At 49.2% G+C, this 25,483-nt stretch overlaps 1 protein-coding gene across 3 annotated transcripts in view; it reads left to right on the forward strand.

The window, feature by feature from the left end:
* Positions 1-259: 259 nt before the first annotated feature.
* SRGAP3 (SLIT-ROBO Rho GTPase activating protein 3) overlaps positions 260-25,483 on the forward strand; it is a 129,829-nt gene continuing 104,605 nt past the window's right edge. Inside the window, exon 1 of one of the 3 annotated variants that reach the window (XM_064453403.1) lies at positions 260-618. In XM_064453403.1, coding sequence (XP_064309473.1) covers positions 552-618 — 67 coding nt within the window. In that variant the 5' untranslated portion in view covers positions 260-551. The remainder of the gene's footprint in view (positions 619-25,483) is intronic. The other 2 variants (XM_064453402.1, XM_064453404.1) reach the window with 2 other exon arrangements.

The following is a 25,483-nucleotide window of genomic DNA, read 5'->3' on the forward strand; positions in this document are numbered from 1 at the left end:
GGGCGCTGGGCCCCGCGCCCCGCCGGGCCGGCCCGGGCCGAGCCCAGCTGAGCCGCGCCCCGCCGGCCCGGGGCGGGACGGGGCGAGGCCGCGCCCAGCCGGTAGCTCCCCACCTCCCCCCCGCTCGGCGTGCCCCCTCCCCACGCGCGCCCCCGCCGCCTCGCCCGGGCCGGGGGACCGCGGGACCGCCCCGGCCCCGCCCGCGGGTGGCGAAGGGGGAGGGGAAGGGGCGCCGGGACACCGCCCCGCCCCTCCCGGCGGCCCCGCCCCTCCCCGCGCGCAACCTGAGCGCGGGAGCGGCGCCAGGGCCCCGCCTTGGCTGGGCTCGGCTCTGCTCGGCTCGGCTCGGCTCCGCTCGGCTGGGCTGGGCTGCGCTGCGCTGCCGGGGCGGGCGGTGCTGCGGCTCCCGCCGAGGTGCGGGCGGTGCGCGGTGTCCCCGGCGCCGCCAATGAAGGCAGCCGCGGGCGGCGGGGCCGCGGCCGGGTGAGGCGGCGGGCGGCGCGGAGCGGTGCGGTGCGGGCGTCCCGGCGGAGCCCGCGCCCTCCCGCAAGATGTCATCGCAGGGCAAGTTCAAGAAGGACAAAGAGATCATCGCCGACTACGAGGCGCAGGTCAAAGGTGCGGAGCGGGGCCGCTGCATTGCGGGGCGGCGGCGGGGCACGGCTGCGGTGCCCGCCTTTGTGCGCGGTGCGGGGCGGAGGGGGCGCGGGGGCGGTGCGGGAGCCGGCAGCCGCCCCGCCGCGCTGCCGGGCGGGGAGCGGCCCCGGGCCCGGCGGGGGCACCGGCCGCGGGAGCCCGGGCGAGCCTCGCCCGCCGCCCGGCCCCCGCGCGCGCTCTTAGACCCGACCTAAAGGCGGCCTGGCGGGGGGGCGCCGGGCGGAGGGGACAGTGTGCCCGACCCCGGTGTCTCATGAGCAGCCCTGGCGGGGGGAGGCCTCCCTGGCGAGGGGGCGCGTTGGTTTTGCGGGTCTTATGTAAGGACCTTCGCCGTGCCTCGGGCCCAGCGGTTCGAGGGGGAGAATCGTTATTATGCAAGTCCCAGTGTTGCAGGATGGAGACCTGAGAAGCACGGCGCCCTGTCTCTAAATGTCAGAGAATATAATGAAAGGTTCCGTCTACCGAGACCCCCACGCATCAAGTACCAGGTTCCAAATTAATTCTTATTGCACTTAGGCTTGTTATGGAAAAGTTGGTACCCCCTGCACACCACAGATGTCTGCAGTCCAGTGAAAGGCTGTGTTGGAGCACCTGCGGTCAGGCAGAAGAAAACCTAGTCTGTGTAGCCGTCTCCCTGTTACAAAAATAGGAGTTTTAGTATCACTAGCAAACTGCATTAACTGGTATTTTTGAATAACTGCAGCTTGTAAATCTGCTCGTTGTTGCAGCGGTTCCTAATTCTGCTAGTTAATGACAATTCCTTTTCCCACTTTCAGCTTAAGGATACTTAACCGCTTGCTGAATGCCTTCTCATTAAGTCGCCCCCTTTGAGTCCCCCTGCTATTATATAAAATTGGCTCCCATCTCCCTTCGGTTGGTTGTTTTATAAAGCTGTGCAGTCACCATTTTGTTATGTTGAAGTCTCTGGTTAAGACAGAGTTATTTAACACTATTGAATAGCTTTTCTGCAAATTAACCCGTGAATGTGCAGACCAAACGGCTTCCCTGTTTTCTCCGGAGGTCACTTGGCGTGTTGGATCTCGAGCGACGTCTTGTCTGCACATACAGGGCTTTGAAAAAGTAGCTGCGGAAATGCTGCAGTGCAATGCCAGCTGGAGGGATTTTGGGGAAGGGGCTGTCTGTTGATTTCGTGCCATTGTTTACTTTCTTGCATTTCAGTCTTTTGTAGTTGGCTGCGAAGAGTGATGTAACAGTCACAACATGCTCTGCTCAGTGCCAATTACCTTTCTGCTCGTGTGTAATTTGGGCAAATTGATGTTATTGCACCCTGCAGTTAAGCCGATGAAATATTCTTTTAGCCTGTGGTATTGTTCTGTTTTAGGGGAGGGGATTTGCGTTTATTCATAGAGCCTGTCCCACATTTCCGTGCTGTTCTCGAGGATGTCCCGGGCCGGGCGGTTCCTGCTTCTCGGGTGCTTGGGGCTGCAGAGGGGTAGCTGGAGGCAGGACTGGGCCCGATCTGTTCCAAAAGCTTTGCTGCAGGCATCTCCAGTATTTTTTCTTGTTGTTGTTTGTAACTGGAATACTCATTTGCCGTGATCATTCTTGGCCCGACTTCTGTAGCCTCATGGTTTCCATATGTTGGACAGTTAATGCTGGGGTTATGTATGAGGGTGTTTTATTGCACCACAGCGATCACATTTTGGGCCGCTTTTCTGGGCAGCTGGAGTGCAGACAGAGTTTGCTGCTGGGCTGGTAATAATTTCCTTGGTACTATTCTGTGCCTAATTATACCTCCAGAAACATCAGTTTTCTGACTTAGGGTACTCAGTCTGTATTTTCATCTGAATAAAGGTCTCTTCGGATGCTGTCAGGGCTTAACTGTGGCTGAGGCTGGGGCAAGGCCGAGGAGGCAGACCCCAGCGTCTGCGCGTGCTGCCCGCCCGCTGCCTTGGAGGTGGCGGCGGCTCCGCGGCGGGTCCGTCACAGCACCGAGGTGGTCTCGGGGAAACCTCGGTGAGGTGAAGGGGCTCTGGCGCTCGTGGCCGTGTCCTGACAGCCGTCACCCTGGCTGTCGCCTCCCTGCAGGGACCAAGGCGGCTCTGACCTTCCCACATTGCTGAAGCGTCGGAGGATGATAAACATCCGACTCCAGAGGAGTCGGCGCGGAGGTCTGTTGGAGCCTGTGCTTCATCGTTAAGCCGGAGCAGTGGCAGAACATGTAACTGGGCAGAAAGGCGTAGTGAAGCGCCACTGTTGGTGGCTGCGTTAGCAGGGACCCGAGGAGGACCGGCTGCCGAGGATGTGCAAATGCAACAGATCTGTGTGGTGTTGGTGTCAGCAAAACCTGACATGGGGGAGGGTTTATCATCATCTACATGTTCTTCTGAGGCTGTGACAGTGACCACAAACACCCGCCTCCACTTCGGTTCCCCTCCTGCAGGGCCTGATCTCTCTTGGCTCAACCTAGGGATTTCATGTAGGCCGCCTCATTATCCCAGATACCCTGTTTATTTCCTTCAGGGATTTAGTCGTTACTCTATTCATATCTAAACCCCTGCTACGCTGGTGAAGTCGGATACCTGAATCTCCAGAGAAAGACTAAAATGGAAAAGAAGTATGGGGAAGGAAAAGGAGCGGCGGCAAGGGAAGCTAACAAACAAATGTTGGCATGGAAGAGCTGACGCATGAAGATGCTAAAAGGTGAAAATTTGAAGAAGTGATGCTTTGTTATGGAGGATGGGGCTGAAATCTGAACATGGCACGGTGGTGGTCCCCATGGCGTGGTCAAGAAAATATCAGGGAGAAAGGTGGAAAACCCTGCATGTGAACTCCAGGGAATCCATCGGCATGGGTGGAAGTGGAAGCAATGCACAGCAGAGGTGCACTTAAAATGCAGTTAAAAGATAGATGTCAGAGAGGATCGGAGATGGTCGGGGTGCTGGCTGGTGCAGCCTGGAAGGTGAAAGGTGTCAGCCAGCACCCAGGGCTCTCGCGAGGCAATTACCATCTAGCAGTGCCTGAGGTGTATGAAAACCCCCTCAGTTGCCCAAGTATGAGTAGAGGATCCTGACAGACAACTGGGAATAACACGGTGGGGAAAAAAGAATATGTTGCTTAGACTGATTTTTAGGAAAGTTCTGCTGAAAGCCCTCTTGCTCAGGCTGTTGGGAAGCGGAGCAAAGACCCCGAATGGTTCATGGACAGCCTGTCAATAACTGCAGCGCGGGAGCCGAGCCCTGCCCCGACCTCCTGTGCTCCGGGGTGCTGCAGCCTCGGTTAAAAAAATCGATGAGCCCACACTTTGTGTGGGGAGCTTGATTGGCATAAGTAGAGTTTAACTGGGGAATAATCTTTGTGCACAGGGGTGATTTATCAGCCATAATGACTCTGTATCTTCTTTCCCTCCCTGGAGAATTGTCTGCTTTTCTCATGGTGGGAAGGAGTTGTCCTGAAATTGCTTTGGAGATAAAGGGTGTGCGCGCAGGTCTGCGTGCGTGCCGCCGGCTGCACGTGCCCTGCCTGGAGGTTGCAGAGCGGGCTGGGGGGCAGATAGCTGGGCACGGCTGCACAGTGCTGGTAGTGATGCAGGGGGGGCCTGAGGCTCTGGGTCAGTGCCGCTCTGTTTGTAGGAGCGCAAACACCTCATCGCTGCTGCCTGCGGCTGCTGCAGGCTGGCTGTCCTTGCAGCTCGCCGCAGCGTTTGCCATCTGCCCGTGCGTGGGGACCTCTCTCTTTCACCTCTCCTGAACACGCTGACAGGCGCCTTCCCGTGGCGTGGTCTCTCCTGTCAGTTATCCTGCCGTGGCTCTGTCCTTTCCTTCTGCTGCTGATCTGCGTCCTTCCTCAGCTGTCAGGAGAGGGGAGAGCTGGCCCTGGGATTGGCAGCAGGTGCTTGCTTGATGGTACCAGGAAGAGAACATGAAGGATACTTTTTAGGAGGCAGGTTTTCTTATTTGTCTTTCTTAGATTTGCAGACAGGAACGGTTGCATTAAAAGTAAATGCCAATAAAGATGTGGCTGCATATTTACAACTGTCACATTAAAGGTACTTGCAAAATACAGATCCTTAGATGCACAATTTAACGCAAGTGTTTTCAGACGTACAATTTTAATTGGTCTATCTGGCCAGAAGATAAATAAATGTCTTTTCCTCATTACTGTCAAATGCATGATTTGTTGCTTTAATGCAGCAAAACTAACCAGCTCTAATTATGTAGATGTGACACTCTCTGGTACAGCATTGTAAATCTTGCAGAAAATTGGGCATTGTGTTGATTGGCTAATTTCATATTGCTTCCTGAAGCTTTTCTTTAACCCTTGCAAGATTCAGGTCATTGTATGATCTATTTGGTTACTGCTGGCAGGAAGACTGCTGTGAATCAATAGCATCTTCTATCATGTGGCTGGCAGGTGAAAAGCATCCCTGGTGATCCTAAAGACAGTAGTCTTCAAATGGTGCATCTGGCTGCATAGTGGTAAAGGGATGATTTCTTGCACTTCTAGGACTCTGAGCTGCTGTGTAAATTGATAATAGAACTAGAGTTTTGATGGATTTAGCATATAAAAACATCAAAAAGGCTTGCAAACCTTGAGGCCAAAGGAAACCAATGTGTGTTTTCCCATTTCCGTAGAACTGCAGCTTAGGTTAATTTATCATCACTTGTTAGCTTCATTTTACTTTTTCTATTGCAGTAGCTGCGTCCCGTCTTTTATGTCTGTTCTCATTTCCTACCTATTGCTCTCTTTCCGCTTTGCTCAGAAAATTTTGGGAAAATTCCCACACCAGATTATTTTCTGGGGTTGTGGCTTGCTCAGGACAGAAGCTTGGCTCCCATCTGGAGGAGACATCCAGACTTAAGCTTGACAGCCCATTTAATGAAATGGTTCTGTGCAAAAGAGAAGAAAGTTCCATCCCTTTGGACAGGCTGGTAGGAAACTGCTAAATATTAATCACAGAAACTGATATAAAATTTCCATTGGCTTAATTGTCTTGCTTAACAAAATGTGGGGAAGTGAGACCTGAGGGCCAGCTGGCATGCCTTGGCATAGCTCCATTGGCTTCGATGGAGTCGTCTGCAACAGATAGCTGATGAACCTGATCTAGTTTCTACTGTGAGACTTCAGAATAACCCCTCAGTGTTGCTCCCTATTTGGTTGATTCCCATATAGATTTACTTGTTTTCTTCTGCTTATCCTCTGTGTTTCCTCAGTGGGGCCTGATAGCATCGTCCTGGCAGATGGGTTTTATGTGAGACCTCCTTGCGTGGGGACTGGGAGGGCCATGTGCAGAGAATAGCGAAGTATATACGTGATTCATAATAAAGACTAATTGGCAGTCTCTAATGGAAACAAATTCAATCTATCAGAGATATTTCCTGAAAAGCTAAAGTCCCAAGCTCTTTGGTGGAGGCTGGGATGGTTCAACTGAGTCAGCAGGCTCCTGCACACAACTGGCCATCAGCAGCTACGTGTAGTTGCTGGAGGGATGGATTTTCGTAAAATGCCTTGGATTCAGGCCTCCTTTGCAGTCAGAGAGGAGAAGGAGCCACCAGCTTGCAGTTAAGTGGTCAGGGATGCGTGTACCTGTGTGCTGGGGCGCCTTGCTCTGGGTGAGACGCAGCCAGTACGTGGCCCAACGCTCTCGCCTCGCCACCAGCCCTGCGTGCCCGCCGGGGCAGGAGCGCGGGCACGGCCCCGGGCGCTGCCTCGCCGGCCCCGGATGGTTGGCTTCGTGGCACTGGTGCAGAGCGTGGAAGCGGAGCGTGCCAAGGCACCGTGGCTGCTGTTGCTTGGCAAGACATTGCTAAATCCAAAGACCCTCTAGGTGTGTGGCCCCATTTAGATGGGGAGCTGGATGGAGGCCTGAAAGCGTGTGGGCTGGCCTTCTAGCAGAATGTGGGGTGATACTTAAAAACAGACAGGTGACATCACTGAAGTGTTTTTTCCTTGTAAGATGCAGCACTCTGGCCCCAGCTGAGGCTGTTTAAGCAAACACAGCAGAGTGGAGGTGCTTCTGGCAGGATAAGCAGCAAAGCGTTGCTCTCCTAAAGACAGAGAAGCTGGCAAAGAAAGCGGCCAAGGGACAAGCTATAAACCTTTTGCAGGACTCGCTTCTGGTGAGTCCAAGTCCTTGGCTTCTACTGCCACGGAGCTAGATTGTGGGTGTGGGAGGTTGCGCTTCTGCTGCGTGCGAGGGAAGGGGAAGCCAAGCTCTGGGCTAAAGCCCGTTAGCGTGGCCTGACCCCTGCAGCGGGGCAGAAGTTGCCTTTAGCAGCTGCGCTTCTCAAACGCCCCTGTTCACGTGGGAGCATCTGTCTAAAATGGAAGACAATGGCAGCTCCTGCAGCCGACGTCCCGGGGCAGGGCCTGCGCTTCCCACGGCGAGGCTGTGTGCCCGGCAGTCAGGCTTGGGTTCGGATCTCTTTCATTACGGTGACTTTCTTCTAATGCATTAAAAAAATGAAATCCAGCTGTGTTTGGAAGCGCACGGTGGGGAAGAGGCCTCCTTGGGGCTTTGCTCTGCTTTGGAGGCTACTTTGTGTCCCTGAGCTGGGGTCCTCCTGTGGGAACCAGGAGGAGCGAGCGTGTGGCAAGTGCATGGCCAAAGCACCCTACCCCGAGCGGGTCCCTGTGTCCTCTGCCGCTCCTCCGGCTTGTGTGCGCGGCGAGCAGGGCCTCCAGCGGGGGCGGCCTGGGTCTCCAGCCTCTCCGTTACCTGCGAGCCACCTTGCCGGCAGCTGTGGTCAGAAGTGCCTGACGATGAGCCCAGCGCCGAGGTCGTGGCTTGTCCTTGAGAACGTGGCTGGTGGCGTGCAGGAGCTGAGGTCTGAGGCCTCTGTGGAGAGCTGACGGCTGCGTTTCGATAGAAAAGAGGGGTATTTTGATCCTTGTAAGCCTGGCTATTTTCTTTTCTGATAGCTGGCAGGTACCTGGGTGCAGCAGGCATTATTTACCAATCTACCCGTCTTCCTGATAATGGTAAAAACCTCTTACAACACTTATTCATGGCCTGTAGCTAGTCCTGGTTCCAGGTGAAGGGTTTTAAGGGCCGTAGGAGTGCAGCACCAAATGCGCTTCAGGTGCTTAACAGATATTTATAAGCCTCTGCAAGGTGTAATATTTTAAGTTCTGTGTGCACAGTTTCAGCATCTGTCAGGAGCAGGATTTACTCTCCCCTGCTACTGGCCCACTGAGGTGGGGGGGAACCCTCCCCCTCGAGCTCTTAAATTTTCTCTTGCCTGAATTTGGCTTTGTTTCAGTAGCTGTTTGTCAAGCTGCCACCCACGGCAGCAACAGCAATCACCTTCTGAAATGCATTTGCCGACTTCAGAGGCATTCATATTCCTGACAGGCGGCCGGTGCCGGAGCGGTTGGAGCAGGTAACGCCTGGCGTCGGGCTCGGGGCTGGAGAGGGGCGCAGCGGCGTGTGCAGTCGTGTCTCTCATGCCGCTCTCCAGCAAAACTGGCATGAAGTAATCTCCCCTTTCTCACACCCTGGGCGGCTGTTTAATCCTGAACGTTGATTTAATCCCAGAAGGCTTTTGCCGAGCTGCCAGCAAACCTTCCTCTTGACAGAAGTTGAATATTTCTTATTAATAACCATTGTGTTGTGTGTGCCCCACCTCTGTGTATTTTATTGGTATGTATCATAGCAGCAAGGGAGGACACAGAAAAAAGAAAACAGCGTGAGCCCATGCCGCAACTGGTAATAATGGTTCGTGCTTGTCACTGATGACCTCTGTAGGGATTCCACTCCTCACCCAGTGCTCCCGCTTTGTGCCTGTGGTTGTTGGATGCACTTCGAGCTGCTCACGTCTCCAAGAGCCTGATTTGTAAGCTTTTCTCTGAAAAACTGGCCTGAGATGACTTACTTTGGTGTCCCTTTTCTCACCTCTGGAAGACAGCTGCAGCAGTCTGGGAGGCGGCAGCTGCTGAACAGCGTATTGCAACACAGTTTTAGGAGAGGAAGTGGAGTATCGAAATAAAATTACTGAGGGTGTTTGTGTAGTTGTAGTATGAGTCCCTGGGCTGGGATCGAGTTGGTGTGATAGGGTGGATGTGTTTCTCACTGCCGTTTAATGACCGTGAGCGGTCAGCAGCTTGGTTTTAGAGTTCACGTGAAAAATGGCAGCATCAACAGCACAGCAGCCCTCGCATGCCAGGCTGGGGAATATACAGCCTTGTTAGTTATCCCAGTGTGGTCATTGCTCATCAGTGAGGAGGCAGCTGTTCGGATCCCGTCCATGGCAGGGAGGGAGAGGTTTTAAATCATCCTCCTTGTGTTAAATCATCCCCTCTGTGTTAAATTGTCCTCTTTATTTTAAATATTCCACTTTGTTTTAAAACCAAGGATATGTAAAAAAGTGTGTCGCTATAATTCCTGTGCCTCTTCTAGAAGGTGGGTCCCCAGATTTAGCTCTGTGGGTGCACCCCGTCAGAGGAGAATCACAGGAGTGCTTGGCTGGTGCTCGTGTGTTCATTCGGACGTGGCTGTGGGTGTCTGTCTGTACTGGCCTGCGTTCCCCAGTTTGGGAACTCCTGGCCTGGAAGGGATTGGGGGGACCAGGGAGCTGGAAAGTGGGAGAAAGCTATGGCTGCCAGATTCTCTTGCTTATGTATATTGTGCTGTTGAGCAGCCTTAAAACAATGTGCCTCCCAGAATGACAAAACTGTTTGTTAGCTTCGCTGATGTCCTTCCCTGAGCGCTGAAGCCAAGCTGACATTCAGGGGAGGTTCTGCATGAAGATGTTTGGTGCTGCAGGCGGTTAGCCTGGGATCTGGAGAGTTTGGGGAAACTACGCAGCCTCTCTGTGTCCAACAGCTTCAGAAAAGCATTTGCAGTAGTGTGTCTCACTGTTCTTTCCTTTGGAGTTGAAGAATAGCTTTGAAGAGGGAGGGTAAAAAAAAAAAAAGGTTTTACTTTCCTTTTTCACCTAGGCCTTTGGAGGAAGAGTCATGTATGTGGCAAGGGATTACAGTCACTCTAATGCATCTGCTTCTCAAAGTAGCTCTATAAAATATTGTTCCATCTTGCAGCAACAGCAGGTGTGCAGGAAAGCTCAGTAATTTTCTGTTAGAGCGACCATGGAGTTAAATTGTCTACAGTTTCTTGCTTTCTCAGGCAGATGAGAGGGGAGACGAGGTTGCTCCTTAGGTGAGCATCCCTGATTCTTTAGCTCTGTCCCTCCTGGCCTCTGACCCTCAGTGGCCTGTCTGTAAAACAGAGGAGAGGGGATGCACCTCCCTGGGTGGCTGCTAATCCTGCTGCTCTTGGGAACTCTCAGGGCTACAGCTCTCTAGGGTGAGGATTTTATCTGTATGGCTCTTGCTTTGGTTATTATTCAGATAGCAAAGCTAACAGCAGTGATTAGGTGAGACTCGGTGTCGTTTTACAATCTTGCTTGTACTTGAGTAAATATTTAAAAAGAAAACAGGATACAAAACCATGTAACTGACCAGAGATCAGGAGACAGAGGTCTGGCTTTAATGATTCCTCCTAAGGGAAAAGGGAGCCCTGTTTTCCCCTGCCTTCCTCCATCTGCTGGACCAGCTTCACCTCTGAGGTCCTGCTTTGGGGAACAGAATCGCGCATTGGAGGCCCACAGCAGAAGTCCCTGACAGTGGCTTCCCCCTCACCATGGAAGAGCCCCAAAGACTGGTTTTCTTTTAGATGCTGTAGCATTGATTGGCTTTTTTGTTTGAAGAGTTATTTGTGGTCTTGAGGCTATTCTGTGGTGTGGTTAGAGCCTGAGGTGATGTTCTGCTGCTTGCGGCTCATCTAGAGGTGACCTGAAGAACAGATTTCTTAGCTGAAGACTGTCAGTTAGATAATTTTAGGTTGCTGGCCTTACATGTGTGCAGCGCTTTTCTCTCTGTTAAATGCACTGATTGATCAATAATTGTTTCATGGAAATAAAAACGCTTGCTATGGAATGAACATGCTTCCCTCTCACCCAAGGGGTCTAGGATTCTGCCTTACTGTGTGGTGAGAGCTGGCATACCCAGATGGACTGAATGCTTTTCAGAAGAGCTTCTATGTAAGCGTACAGTGTGCCAGCAGCTGAGGTCTGAGGGAACTCACAGCAGTTACTTTTTAAATTGATGGTGATGTTTAAAGCTTCTGGCTCAGACCAGGTCCTGCAATAAGTAGGACTTGCTGTCCAATGTTAGTGACCCAGTGGCTTTAAATGAACTGGTTTTTGGGAAGAAGTTTGCATTTGAATATTCCCCCATCCCTTTTCATTTTTACTTCTGTGATGACACTATAATTTAATCATTTTGGTTACAGAACTCCTCATAAAAGAGTAAGAACTTGAGATCAAACCATTAGTGTGGCGGTTTAAGGCTTTGTGTTGGCAACGGCTCTAGAGAGAATTCAAGATTTTCTTTGTGTGAAAAAAGGTTAATTGGTATTTGGGAAGAGCCTGAATGATATTTCATTCAGGACAACTTGTTAGTGTTTGAAATTTTAAAGCTACAGACTTTTACCTGATCTGGAGAGAAAAAAAAATCCCACTAAGTATTGGCAACATACCGGGATTAAAGCTGCAAGAGGGCTTGAAGATTGGAGTTGCATTGCTAGACGGTGGTGATCAGGGGGCGAAGCCTTGTTCAGACGAGTCCTGTTTGGGAGCGTAGCCCTGGAGCGGGAGTGCGGTGTGGAGCAGAGGGCTGTAGCTCGGGACAGGATGGGAACAGTGCTGTTGACCTTTCTGCAAACCTCAGTGGGAAGGGATACGCTAAAGCAGTATGATGGCATTGAAAGGCGCTGTTTAGCTGGTCAGTTAGTGGAGGGAGAAATACTCTCAGCAAGATTATCCTGCCATGAGCTGAGAGTACATTCAGCTCTTTCTTAAGCTCCCCATCTTCTGCAGTTGTTTGCCCTCAGAAGCTGATTAGTTACTCAGATTTATGCTGCTGTTGCAGCATGTGACCCGACGTAGTCGTGCAGTTGTGTTTCCGGACCTTGTAAGTCGGATGGGGGTGTCTGTTCAATGGCGTCTGTGGAAGGATGCTGTGGACCACTTAGCGGTAGTGACCTCCACTGGAAGGAGATAAGCTGTTAGCTGATGAAGATATATTGAGTCTTCTAAGAAAATGTTATTGTAGGCAGCTGTTCTCACCTCTTTGTTATTTGGGAGGATGTGCTAACTCCTCCGGCAGGACAGCATACCCTAAATGACTGTTAAGGGGTGGGAAAGTCCTGCTCTGGCCAAAAGATGGAGAATTTTGTTTGAAAGTATGGTTTGGCTGCTGTCAAACACGGTGCTGTGGGTTTGAAGCAGGCCCTCCTGAACGGATAGGGTATCTCCCATCGGCTCTGGTGTGTGGCACTTCATGCCCTTGAGATCATGCGCCAGAATCCCTGCCTGCGTGAGGGATCACGCAATGCACCTTGCAGGGTTAGAAATGAGTCCGGGAATCCTTCACCTTGCTTCTCATACAGCAGGGACCGAAGACTGCCTGCATCTACCCCTCCAAAACGGGCAGTGGTGGGAACTCTGGCAAAGGCTCCTCCATTCTCTTTCTGTAGGTAAAAGGCCTCTCTGTCACACAGCAGTGATGTAGTGCACAAGAGGGTGCTCATTTCTTACTGGGGAGTTGTTTGTATGCTGCTGCTCAGTAGGGTTAAACTCTACCAAGTATAGGCTGGGCTGTCGTGGCGTGTTTTTATTTTGCAGTGTTGCCTAATGATTGTTTCTTTTTGGAGATGGGCAGATTTTCAAAAGGGCTGAGTACTTTTACAGTCAATATTGTGTACAGTTAAGCGTGCTGAGGTCAGCACAATCAAATATCATGCTTCAGGGTGGAATGTGATTGCTAGAGAGATCAGAAAACAATTTCTATCCCTATGTAGAGCATTACACAACTGGCTGGATATGTTATAGTTTTCCCTGCAGCATCAAAGCAATGCTCAGAGAGGCCACTGGACTAAATAACACTGTCATTTCTGTGCATACCCACGCAATAGTTTCAAAACATTTGAGTGTTAGTGATTTTATTTTCCCAGTGCTTCCAAGAGGCAGGCAGGAGCATTCTCCCTGTTCAGCTGATGGGGTGATGCAGAGGCACGGAGACTCGGGCAAGAGGGTGGTAATTAGGAGCAGGAATAGAAGTCAGGCCCTTGAACTCTGTATTTTGCATGAGGACCAGAAACTGGCTGTGCACGGGCTGTTTGCTTAGGTTGGATGTGTCTTCTGTGCTGCCACAGCAACTGGGCAGTGTGTGAGCTGTGTGATTCTCCTTTAACCCTCTGTTTGAAGCTGCTTTGTTCTGTGAGGTCTAGAAAACCGTCCGATGGGCTGATCTGCGGTGGTAAGTCACACTGAGGTCCCTGGTTGCCTCTCGCCCGTTTGCTCGACTCGGCTGCCGCTTCCTGTTTTCAGCTGAGGCTGCTGGCTCCTCGGGGCAGGGCTCTGCCAGTGGTGCACAAATGCGTGGATCTTCACCGCCACGGCGCAAGTAATGCGTAACCTCGCATGTTAGAGGTGAACTGCTGTGCCGGGAGATAGCAAGCTCCAATCTGCACTTACATCCATCGTGGGTGGGAAAATGTGAGTTATTTAGGTATTGTGCAGAAATATGGGTAATTTGGGCCAGCTGGCCTTACTCTGTGATGGAAACCAGTTTGTTTCATACCTCAGTGGAACTGAACGGTGTTTTGTGGCTAGGACTGTGTATGTACATCAGCCAGAGAGAAGTGGAGAAGGCAGGCCTAGTGTGCCGGTCATTCTGCAGCAAACGGCGTGCAAGCGCGGTGTGAAGGTCTGCGTATGTTCAGTGTTGCACCCGGAGGAAACTGGAAGACCATTGACATCCTAGTTGGAGCTCTTCAAAATGACTGTAACGGCCATGCAGAAACTCGGCAAGATTAACCTTTTGTTTTGCCAGATTTTCCTTTAACCATCCTTTATTTTCCTTTCCACTGAATACAGCCAGTGTTTTGTAGGGACTTTTGTCTTCCCCTATTCTTTTTTTACTGCTAAAATGAATGGGACTTCTGCTGTTGTAATAAATAAAACTGGAAATTAGAATCTCCACTGTAACTGTGTTTTTTCAGGTAGTTCAGGAAAAACCTGAGGAAGCGTGGCAAAAACTGAACAAAAATAAATAGCAGCGCTGAGCCAGTTTTGACTTGGAGTATATCAAGTGAGTTGCTAAGCAGGCTCTCAGCAGCAGGTTCTTCCAAACATCTGTTTCTTTCAACATCCTTGCTTGATGATGTTCTGAGTGATTCACATTTTTAAAAGCAGTTTTTCCTGCTCAGTGACCGATGCTCTTGACCTACCCTTGCTGAAATCCCTGAAGAAACAATAAGCAAACATGCTGTAAGTGAAAATGTCATAATATAAACCCCTGAAAACGAAACCATAACAAAAAGAGTACTCATGTAGTCATTGTTCTTGTGGGATGGCAGTTTGAGATACTGTTGGAATAACAATGATCTGTTTCATGTAAGAGGTCAGCTCAAAACTAAGGGTGAGTGGGAAGAAGAGGAAAAAAGAAATGCACATTGTTTGCCTCTCCTCCTAATCATCCGGCATTCTCACACATCTCGTGGGCTGCGCTGTTGATGTAGTTCCCTACTGCTTTACAAACGTTTTTTGAATGTGTGTCAGATGGGAGAGGAACGTATAGCAGATGGCATACCTCTCCTGAGGCACTGGGCGGAAGGAGATAACTTTGCAGGTTGCAAAACCAGAGGATAACTTCTTCAGAATTAAACTTTTCATTGGGGATTAAAAAAGAATAAATTCAAGAAGCTTTCTTGAAAACTGCTTCACGCTGATACAAATGTTTGTTTGCCATTTTCCATTTCCAGACCCAAATGTGCTTGCAGTCACCTCAGAAGATGCGCCGCTGGGCTCTGACGGCTCGTGGCAAATGTCCTCTCTTACTGTAGATTGAAGGTCACGGGTCCAGCTAGCTGTGCATCTTACTGCCTCCGAACACATCGTCCATCTGGGTGCCACAGATGTGCGGAACTGTGGGGAGCAGTGGCCGTGCCCGGGGTATCTCCTTGATGGAGTAGGGCACAACCGGGACCCAGGTCTGCGCTCCAGACTCCTGTGCCACGCTTGAGAGTGGACTGGTGCTGTGGCTTTGAGTGGTGAGGCTTCACCTGGGGAGCGAGGTTAATGATGCTGTCTTGCTTGAGGAGTGGGTGATGCCTGAGATTCACAAAGAGGGGTAGTGCCTTGAGGGTTTAAGGCAGCATATTGGAGATGAGGCACACTAGCAGAACTGGCTTTTTGGTTTGAATGTGGTGAAACAGGACCCTTGTTTATCGGCCGTAGCATGGTCTTGTGGAGGCAGTCCAGCTGCTCAGACAGCTGGTTTGCACAAAGCTGCGGTGATAAGCTCCACGAGAGAGTGGCGGTTGGTCACGGGTATAGTCACAGGTCTTTTCCTCACGAGTCCTGTGACTGTGTGTGAGAGCCAGGCATGGACCTGGCTACCCTGTTGGTTCCCAGAGTGGGTACTCTTGTCAGCAAGCCACGAATTTATGTGGAGGCTGGTCACGTTGTCACTGGTGAGTGTTTGCTGCAGTGTCCTTGTCCGTGGTGTACCTGACAATGACAATAAAAACGGACATTTGTGGCCACCAAACTAACTATTGAGCCTGCAGAAACTCATGATGACAATATGCCTTTGAAAGAAAGAAAGAAAATAAAATCTTCAGTGACCTTTTCTTTAGCTTTTGGGGGGTCTTTACCAGACTGCACGTGTTTAGAGCTCTCTGGAAAGAACTTAGCTCCTTGTCCTGATAGCATCTTTGTGTGAAGTCTCTCATGGTTCCCAGTAGCTTACCGATTCCGTGTAAGCCTGCTGTCCGGATGGCTTGCCAAGATGGAAGGACAGGCGATCTTTTCAGGTCCTGTATTGCAAGGTGTGTGTTTGTGGCTCCATTGGCAGCTTGAATGGGCACCAGATATCTAGGAGGTGGAAGAAGTTCTGCTTCCTTCTGGAATTCTCCTAGGTGGCATCGTAAGGCCTGTCTCAGGATGAAACCATTTGTGTATCGTTGGTAGCACTTCCATTGCTCTCCTCTGCTTCTATCCCTCTTGTAAAAGCCGTTCAGTGTTGCACGCTGTGGGAGCTCTGTGCTCTTTAATTGTTGTTTGTCATCGTGGGAATTGCTTGTTCTAAAACCAATTACAACCTGACAAAACTGATCTGCCTTATTTACAAATACATCCATCTGGTTGTGGACTGCCTGGTATCACTGCCAGAATAATATGAGGCCTTTTATTGCTGCTGCTGAGTTATTGAAGGGTTCCTGTGCCGGCATCATCCGGAGCCGCACGATGGCTTACTGCATGCCTATTTGCACAGGTGTTCTTCATAGGACAAATACAAGAATGTTTAAAGTTACAAATCCTAGGTAAACCGAATAGAGATAAAACGTCAGAGTGCTGTATCCCGGCCTCAGCTGGTGCGGAGCCTCGTGGCGTGTTTGGAGCATGCAACACGACAGAGGATGTTAATGCAGCGGCGGCAGAGCGGCTCCTCTGGGAGCTGACGGCCGGTGTGTCCGGCACCACGCAAGCGGGTGGGTGAGCTCTCGGCTGTGCTCGGGTGGGGGCGAGGTGCGGGTGTAGCTGTTGGTGTTAGGAGGGGCACGGCCGTGCATGTGCAAGAGCTGGGAAGCTGAGAAACCTGAACTGTTTGGAAGGGCTGGTGGTAGGTACTGCTCCGGTGTGTATTCTGTGCCTTTTGGCTGTTGCAGCAGCGGCCGGAACCAGCATTGCTGGCCACCGGGGGAAGAGTCCGGCTGATTCCCAATCTTCCAGAAACTCATTTGGTAGTTGAGGTAGGACTAGATTCCTCCTTGGCAGCTGCAGTCTCCTGGTAGGTTTCATGTAGAAAATAGGCAAGAGAAGTAGGCAGGCATCTGGGGTGCGAGACTTCTATTTCTGTGTGTGCTCCTGGAAACCGATTTTGAAAAGGCTCAGAAAAGGAGAAGAATGGATGACTGGTGCCAGGACATTAGAACTTAAAAGCCATTGCAACTGGTAGCCAAAACTGTTTCAGACCATTTTCATTTTTCTATGAATGTTCAGTTTCAGCTTAAAGATCTGAAACATTATGAATCAGTATGGATTTTGCCCTCAGGCCAGCAGTTCAAAGCTGAATATAGTGAATTTTGGAAGCATTCACTAAAAGCATCTATTCCATGTTTACTATGTGTGTTAACCACAAAGGGCAGAAAACAGACATACGTATGTAAACAAATTTATGATGAGGGAAACAGGGAAGAGTTGCCCCCTAAATTAAGTAATTAAAATTAGCATGATGGGATTTCAACATATAACTGGAGATGAGTGAATTAGTCATTGTGAATAATATATATGATAAATTCAGGCCTATTTTTGTTAGTGATTTATCTAGGAATGAACTTTAACTTTTGTATTTATAAATAATCACTCAGTTTTTGCTGGCTGAATAACTGAAAATTCATAAATCGGTGTGAACTGGAAGTACAGAATACTGCAATCTGCATATGAAAACCTGTGTTTACATGAATCTAAGTTGGGTTTTTTTCCCTATTCCCCGTCACCATAGTAACTGAACATTTTTCTATAATGGTGACCTAGTCTTGCAATGTGAGAGTGAGATAGGACACTTTCATTTTTACCTCCAGGCGCTGAGACGGTGGACTAGATTGTCAGGGTGCCTGGCGCCGGCCGGTCCCTTGACATGAGCTGTGAAAACTGGGCGTGTGGAGTCAAAGGGGGTGTTTGGTAGCGCCACAGCGCGTTGAGCCCAAATCCTCCTCGTCAAGGGTTTGTGCCTGGGTCTGTCAGTGCAGGAAAATGATCTCTAGCTGTTTGGCCAGTTAAAGGTCTGTTTGAGAAAACACATTCTGCCACAGAATGATGGAGGGAGATCCACTGCAGTGTGCTCCAGGCCGGGCAGTGGCATGTGTGGGGTGGGTGGCTCGGCAGCTGCAGCCCCGTGGTGCCACTGACTCCTCTCCTGGCACGGTGGTCCTGGCCCACTCTGCGCTCCCTGGCTCACTTTAAAGTAGTGCCGAGCTGTCCTGTGGCTCCTTAGTGGCTCTGTATCCAAAATGGTGAAGTGCCTCAAGCCGCGAGCATCGTGGTACTGGCTAGCAGTAGTCTACAACTCGAAGTGACCGGGTTGGCAGTTTTGGTGACAGATGTTCCCCAAATGGGTCGAAGCTTTTGTGCCTATGGCAGCTGCTGGAGCAGGACAGGAAGGGCTGCTGGGCCTGCTCTTGTGCTGTGTTGTCCTGTGCCAGCAATAACAATGGCCTTTGAACCCTCTTTTTTAGCTCAAACCCTCAGTACCATATGGGTATGGCTTTTGGTGTTGGGCTTTTTAAAATTGGTAACTGATACTGTGCTGAAACTACTGTTTGTGTTATAACCCCTGTTTTCCCCATCATTCTTGAGCAGTGCCTGTTTCCTGTTGCTGGCTGGGCTGTTAAGAGATTTTTTTAGTAAGAGATTTTCTGAAATTCGTCACAGATGAATAACAGCCCTTTGATTTCCCCGCCCCTTTTTTTTCTCTCCTATTTAACAGGCTGTAGTTAATTGCTGAAAAATGCAGATATGATGCTCCATGGGGAAAAACACTTTTTGACAAAATGATTAATGTAAATATACATCACTTACACTTCAGAGTGACAGTTCACTGGTAATCTGTTGGCAGGGATATCTTCTGCGGTCCCCCAGCCTCTCTTTCAGTCCTTTATGAATATCAATCAAATAAGGACGGACCACTGAGTACAGTGGACAGCTAAAAGCAGGAGGAGGAAATGCAGAGAGAAAGCAGAATAGCAATATGAAAAGGGAACTCGCATCACCTCTTGTAACACGAGCTTTTGGTATGCATCAGGGCTAAGCTCTTCTGGCCACTGCAGCTGTAAAATAATGCTGTGTTTTCTGTTCCTTCTCTCTTACGAGAATCAGTGTGCTGAAAGCGGCTGTGTCCCGGGCAGGGTGGAAAACGCTGTAAGGTGGTTATGAAGGTTTCTGCTGACGTCCTGTTTCTCGGTAGCTGATCAGTATGCGTTGGCTTCGGCTGAATCCCCGCAGCCCTGTGAATGAGCGAGCCTGCTTGTGCGTCTCCCCTTACAGCCGGCCAGAAATGTGGAGATGCTCTAAAGGAGACTGAGACCGCATGTTGTTACTAGCGTGGGGAATCGATTTTGTTCAGTAGTTTTAAATCTAAATAGAAAATCATACTTCTGTGATGATGATCTTTTCTTTAAAACATAATTATATCTCTGTATAATACAGCTGTTCTTCATCCAGCAGTTAAGTTGCCTCCAGCTATGATATTTTATTATTGGACATAATTTGTATAAAGGGATCTTGTAACGTTTTTTGGTGGGAGATGGAGAGAGAAAATAATTCATTAGCAGCACTTACAGTAAAATTGTTAGGACAAACCCCATGTATTTTAAAGTTCATTTGCTTATAATAAAGAAATCTATGGCTTAGTTTGGACAACAAAACAGGCCTGTGTAACTTACCTACCTTGTTTCAGTCACTTTGTGTTGGTTTGAGTCAAAGGCTCCTAACTTAAAGGGACATTTTTCACTGAATTCAAGAGGTTGAATTAATCCCCAATAAGATATAGTCACATAACATATAGACTGACATTATTTCAGGGAAATATATTAATATGCAGTCTTCTACCTTCTCACTGAAGTGACAATATTTTAATTCATAATTTACATATAAAAACTTTTATTGAAAGTATAAATCTCAATTTTGATCTTAAAATTACCAGTATTGTTAGAAAAAAAAGATTATTTGTAAGGGTCTCAGATGTTTTTCATTCATGCCCTCTGCCTTCCCTGGCTCATCTGTCCCTAGCCTGCTGCCTTCCTCGGCTTCAGCCTATTTTACTTAATTAGTTCCCTAAAGGCCATTATGCGTGATTTTTCCCAAAAAGGGAATGAGCACAAGGCCATCAAAATGATAAAGGCCTTGAGAGCTCTGGCGACTGCTTTGTATGCTCAGATGAATGAGGCACCCCCCAGCCCCTCCTTCTGAGAGGCAGCATACAACTCTTGGGAGAAGTTTCACATTTATTTCACTAAAATATTATTAGCTGTACCTTTTTTGTACCAATGACTCTTATTTTCCTGTTTGCCAGGGGAGTTTTGTGGCCTGCCAGGGCCCAGGGCTAGCCCGGCATGGCGGCCGGGGCCTGTCGGCATGGCGGCCAGGCCTGCCCCGGAGCCCTGCTGTCCTCGGCAGCTCTGGCCACCCGTGCGCTGGGGAGGATGGAGAATGCCCGGGCTGTCCCCTGGCTCTATGGAAGAGGCTGCTTCGCCTAAAAGGCTTTCCAGCCCTCCTCCCTTCAAAGCAATATTTTATCCATTGGCTTATTAAACCGTGTGTTATTTCCCTGAAAAAACGGTTTCTCTTCTGTATCTTTAGAACTTCCTGGCAGCGTAGGCATCTTTGACAGATGCTCATCTAATCTGTTGATAAAAACCTGCAGTGATGGGAGATCTGACAGCCTCCCTGGTTTGCCTGTTAACTGTTTCTGATTAGAGTGCTTTTTTCCCCCCAGCGTTTAAACTGAATTTTACTTTGTAAAAAGAAGCTGACTTGTTCATGTGTTTCCCTCGGCGCTTATGAAAGACGGGTTGATCAGCCACCCTCGCACAACAACCCCTCATGCAGGGGAAGACTGTTACCATGTCTTTCCCCAGTCCTGTCTCTCCTAGGCTGAGCAAAGCTTCCCTCTTGAAAGGAGGCCATGACACCGGGGGTGTGCTTCCTCCATACTTTACTTCTACTGGTTAGGTACGTGATGGATCCAAGCTAAACCTGTTTTAACTTTCCCGGAAATCAGATTGACATCTGTACTGCCATGTGCTAAACTGAGTAGACATCCTTTGTAAAACCGAATTGTTACAGGAGCTACAGGGGTATTACTTTGCTTAGCAAAGAATTTAGAAGGTGGCATAAATCTCCTCTTACACCCATTATTGCTCTGTGAATGAGAGAGGGAAATGTGAATTGCTTTTTCTGGGCCTGATGAGTAGGTTTCAGTCTGATGGATGATGGGTGACGCTTTCACAACCCATCATTCATGGGGGCGCACAAATGGAAAAGCAGCGGTGCCTTGGCTCATCAGCATGTGTGTTTATCATATTGTTTAAGGCAGCGTCATTAGCTGCATTGGCTGTTGTGCTCTGTGTGCTGTGATAGAATCACAGAACGGTTTGGGTTGGAAGGGACCTGAAAGATCACATAGTTCCAAACCCCTGCCATGGACAAGGGCACCTTCCACTAGATGAGGTTCTCAAAGCCCCGTCCAGCCTGGCCTTGGACACAGCCGGGGATGGGGCACCCACAGCTTCTCTGGGCAACCCATGCCAGTGCCCCACCACCCTCAGAGTGAAGAATTGCTTCCTTACATCTAATCTAAACCTACCCTCTTTCAGTTTAAAGCCATCACCCCTTGCCCTGTCACTACATGCCCTTGTAAAAAGCCCCTCTCCAGCTCTCTCGTAGGCCTCCTCCTGGTCCTGAAAGGCCACAAAAAGGTCTCCCCACAGCCTCCTCTTGTCCAGGCTGCACAACCCCCAACTCTCTCAGCCTGTCCTCAGAGCAGAGGTGCTCCAGCCCTCAGATCATCTTCATGGCCTCCTGTGGACTCGCTCCAACAGGTCCTTGTCCTTCATATGTTGGGGGCTGCAGAGCTGAACGCAGCACTGCAGCTGGGGTCTCACCAGCACAGAGGAGAGGGGATTTCTACTCTATGGTGACTTGGTAATAAGTGATGTGTGGCCTGACCTCAGCAGCTGGAAATTATGGTATGAAGAAAAACTATTAGCTCTTAGACTAAGCCTGAACTTGAGTAGAAGGGGCAGCAGCAGCAAAGGGAAGCACAAAGACACTAAGGAAAAAATTGCTTCAGAGAAATCATAAAACTTTTCTTAGAGTCCAGTTGTGTCTTAGGTGAAGAAAGCAATCATTGCAGCAATCTTCCACCTGAAATATTTGATGCTTTCAAGGAAGTTGCTGTGTTTCTGAAGTCAGAGCAGTTGATAGACCAGATAGATGGTTGTGCTGATGTTCAGAGGCACCTCAACAGGCTGGAGAGGTGGGCCACAGGAGTCGCGTGAAGTTCAGGAAAGGGAAGTGCCAAATCCTGCACACGGGGAGGAGCAACCCCAGGCACCAGGGCAAGCAGGGGCCTGACCATCTGGAAAACAGCTCTGCAGAGAAGGGCCTGGGGGTCCTGGTGGAGAAGAGGTTGAACGTGAGCCAGCAATGCACCCTTGCGACAAAGCAGCCTAACGGTATCCTGGCTGTGTTAAGGTCTTGTCCAGCAGGCTGAGGGAGGTGATCGTGATCCTTCCATTCTGCTTGGCTCTGGTGAGACACATCTGGAGTGCTGGGTCCAGTGCCGGACTCTCCAGGACAAGACATGGACACACCAGAGCAAGTACAGCATGGGGCCATAAGTTTGACCAAGGGACTGCTGTTATCTGTTGCAGGAGGAGAGGCTGGGAGGGCTGGGATTGTTGAGGTTGAGGAAGAGAATGCTCAAGGGTGATCTTACCCATGTGCATAAATACCTGATGGGAGGGAGTAAAGATGACCAAGGCAGACTCATCGGTGGTATCCAATAAAAGGACAAGAGGCAGTGGGCAAAAGCTGAAATACAAATTCTGCTTAAACTTACAGTAAAATGTGGCGTTTTTTTGTTTGACCTGATTTTTGTTTTTAAATGATGATCTAATGCTAGAGTGGGCTGCCCAGAGGGTTTGTGAAAACTCTGTTTTTGGAGATGTACAGCACCAGATGCAACATGGGTCTGGGCAGCCTGATTGAGCTGCCCTGGCCCCCAGCAGTGGGGCTGGGCTGGTGGAGGGCCTCCAGAAACCCTGTTTGGACATTCTGGAGGTCCATGAGGTGCTCCCAGCAAAGACATGTCAGTCTAAATGGTTCCTTGGTTTCCCCTTCTGCCTTCCTCCTTCTGAAGATTTCCCCCTGATCCTGCAGCTTCTCGGTCACCGCGCTGCCTCCCTGCTGCTGAGCCCTGACCTTGCCTTCCCCATCTGGGCGCTGAGCCACGACCAGCTCTGCCAGAGCTGATAAGAACAGATGCCTTGGGTCATCGGGGCCCTTCTATTTGGATATTCGGCAACTTGCGCAGCTGCTGTGGCTCCCTCTGGGCAGCCTGTTCTGGCATTTGATTATAATTTTAAAACAACAGCCCAAGAAGTTTCCTTGGAGAAGGAGGTGCGGTGTCCTGCTGGGTGCTCTGGTTCTCCCTCTGAGCAATGCACTGGCTTGGGTGGATATCAGCGTCTTCTGCCCTGCTTCACCATTCTAGGTGAGGCAGGTCAAAATTGGGTTAGTAAGTAGCTGTGAAATGCATTACTGCAGTTTGGAGAAGAACTCATGCTTGTTTAAAAAAAAAAAAGTTCCATCCACCACCTTTTAATGTAATAAAACCAGAAGCATTAAATCTCTCAGTAAACATGCTTTAAGCTACAAAATTGGTTAAATACATGTATAGGAGTATAGGTGGATCTTGATGTATTTATGCCCACCACTGATAACCAGTTGTTCTTTCCTAAAGAAAATAACTACAGAATACAAGTGTAAAACATACTGAAATTGATTTCCTGTTTGTGTGATTGTTCTTCTGTTTAAAGCATTACGGAAATGGTGAGTGCAAATCAGTCTGCTCAGATCTAGGCTCTCTCGCATGTTTGCATTTTCGTAGCAGACAGTGTGTTTTCAGGAGATGACTTTGAAGTCGGAGCCCTGTGGGTGAATGGGAGCTCCAGGCAGCTTCTGAGACCTCGGGCTTAGAGAAGGCAAGTGCAAGATCTTAGGTTTTAGGTGCTGTGGGGGAAGCGTTTGGGGAAGGGAGAGTGCTTATATACCCAGGTCACAGAGACAGAAACAGGAAAACGGGGAGCACCACCTGAGAGTGTTTCAGCCTCTAATAAATTACTGTCTGATTTAAAAAAACCTTACAGATGATCTTGAATCTCTTTTCTATGCCGCTTTTTGCTAATTTGGCTGCACCATGTTTATAATTCTCTTTGACAAGATCTGCACAGACAGTGCGAATATGAAGGTTGTGTGTGTGGCTTTGAATTTTTTGTCTTTTTTTCAAAAGATGGGGGGAATAGCCCTTTTTGATGCATTATACTGTTACATGTTAAACTTCTTAAAAAGCGCACTAATAAAATAATGGTGGGCTGGACTCCAACTGGATTGAAAACGTTTCACATAATTCACTAATGTCTTTCCCGTCATGATGCCAGAACGTCTGTTGTGGCTTTGAGGATGTAGCAAATGCAATCTGGAGAGAGTTCTGAACTGCTGTTTATTTTAAGCAGGATCTTACTTTTTACTTGTGGAGCTTCCTACTATTGCTAAGAAGGCACTTAAATGTTTCTTCTTGTGTGCCATTTCATCCAATTAGCATGCTGGAGGTCTCTCTAAATAGTGCTGTGTGAAGCTATTCAGTTTAAGAAAGTTTAATGGAAATTATAAATGGTAACTGCTTGCTTGGGGCAATGTGCGGGACTGGCTGGGCGGTGCGGTGCTAGAGTGGTGTGCTGTGGAGCACAGCCCGCGGTGCCACGTTTGGTGGCAGTGCCTGAGCTGATTGAAGCGGTTCCTGCTCCTGGCCACTTGCCCTGGCCCTGCAGGGACCCGGTGCTTGCTGGCACCAAGCTCTGCGTGGCCGTCAGCGGGAGCAGGACAGTGAGAGTTAATGACAGAGACCCGTTATGAGTACAACCTTCCGTTTTCTGCCTCTGGCAGCATCTACTTCTTTTTCTTGGTAGTATCTTTGTCATCTCCTTGGTAATATCTTCTTCTTTTTGTAGTATCACGTACCTTTAGTAATATCGATTCCTGTAGGATTTTGCTAAGAGAAACCCAGCCTTTCTTTGGTAAGATTGTGCCTTGGACAAAAAGCATGAGCTCTGCGTCTGTCATTCTTTGCTGTACGGGGGAACTCCTTGCTCTTGCAGGAAGGATGCAGCTATCCTCCCTGTCCCTTTGCCGGAGCTCAGTAGGTGCCCTTTTACCGGAGCAGGCCTCAGGAACAGGGACTGTCACTGCTGGTAAAACTTAGCATTTGTCCTATTTGCATTTATTAGCACGCACTAATTATTCGTAGGAATAATTACCCTTTACCAATTCACATTAATTTAGATCACTTTTGAAAAGCAATCAAGAGGAGCAGGGAATGATAATACATCAAAGTGAATGAGGATATGGCACTAAAGAAATATGGTGCATTTTTATGTAAAGAGACCATGATCAAGTCACTGTCAGCTTTTTTCCTTCAAATTGCAATTATTTGAACTCAATTTGATGGTTGATGCTAAAGGTCATCTGTTAAATGTGCTCCCCACCTCAAAAGTTCATTCGTGCTCTTCATCTCACTTCTGCATCCCTTCAACAAGGCAAAACACCATCTTACGGGGCAACAGTATGAAAATGGACAGAGAGATGTGCTAGGTGATTCTAACATTAAAAAGTTGCTTGCCTGTGCCTGAAGAGGTAGGTTTAAATTCTCAAGTGCTTTTATTATCAGGGAGCGCATGAAGCTTAGGAATACAACAAATTCTTGCCTGCCTTTGGCCAGAGGGATGGGTGCTGAAGTCTCCTTCATTGCCATGGCCGGTTTGTTTCTTCTTCTGTAGGGGCGAAGATTTTGACAATAGCGTCAGATCTGGGTGTTTGCTTAGAAGGATCATGCTTCCCTGCAGTACTGTTAAAGTTACTGTCTCTAGATCACCCTTGGTCTTTCCTGACTTTGAACTAGGCAATGAAGATGAAAAACCTAGTGTCACATGGAACACGTGGCCTAAAAACACTAAGTTTCT

The sequence above is a fragment of the Phalacrocorax carbo genome, chromosome 6 (assembly GCF_963921805.1).
Source record: "Phalacrocorax carbo chromosome 6, bPhaCar2.1, whole genome shotgun sequence".
NCBI lineage: Eukaryota > Metazoa > Chordata > Aves > Suliformes > Phalacrocoracidae > Phalacrocorax > Phalacrocorax carbo.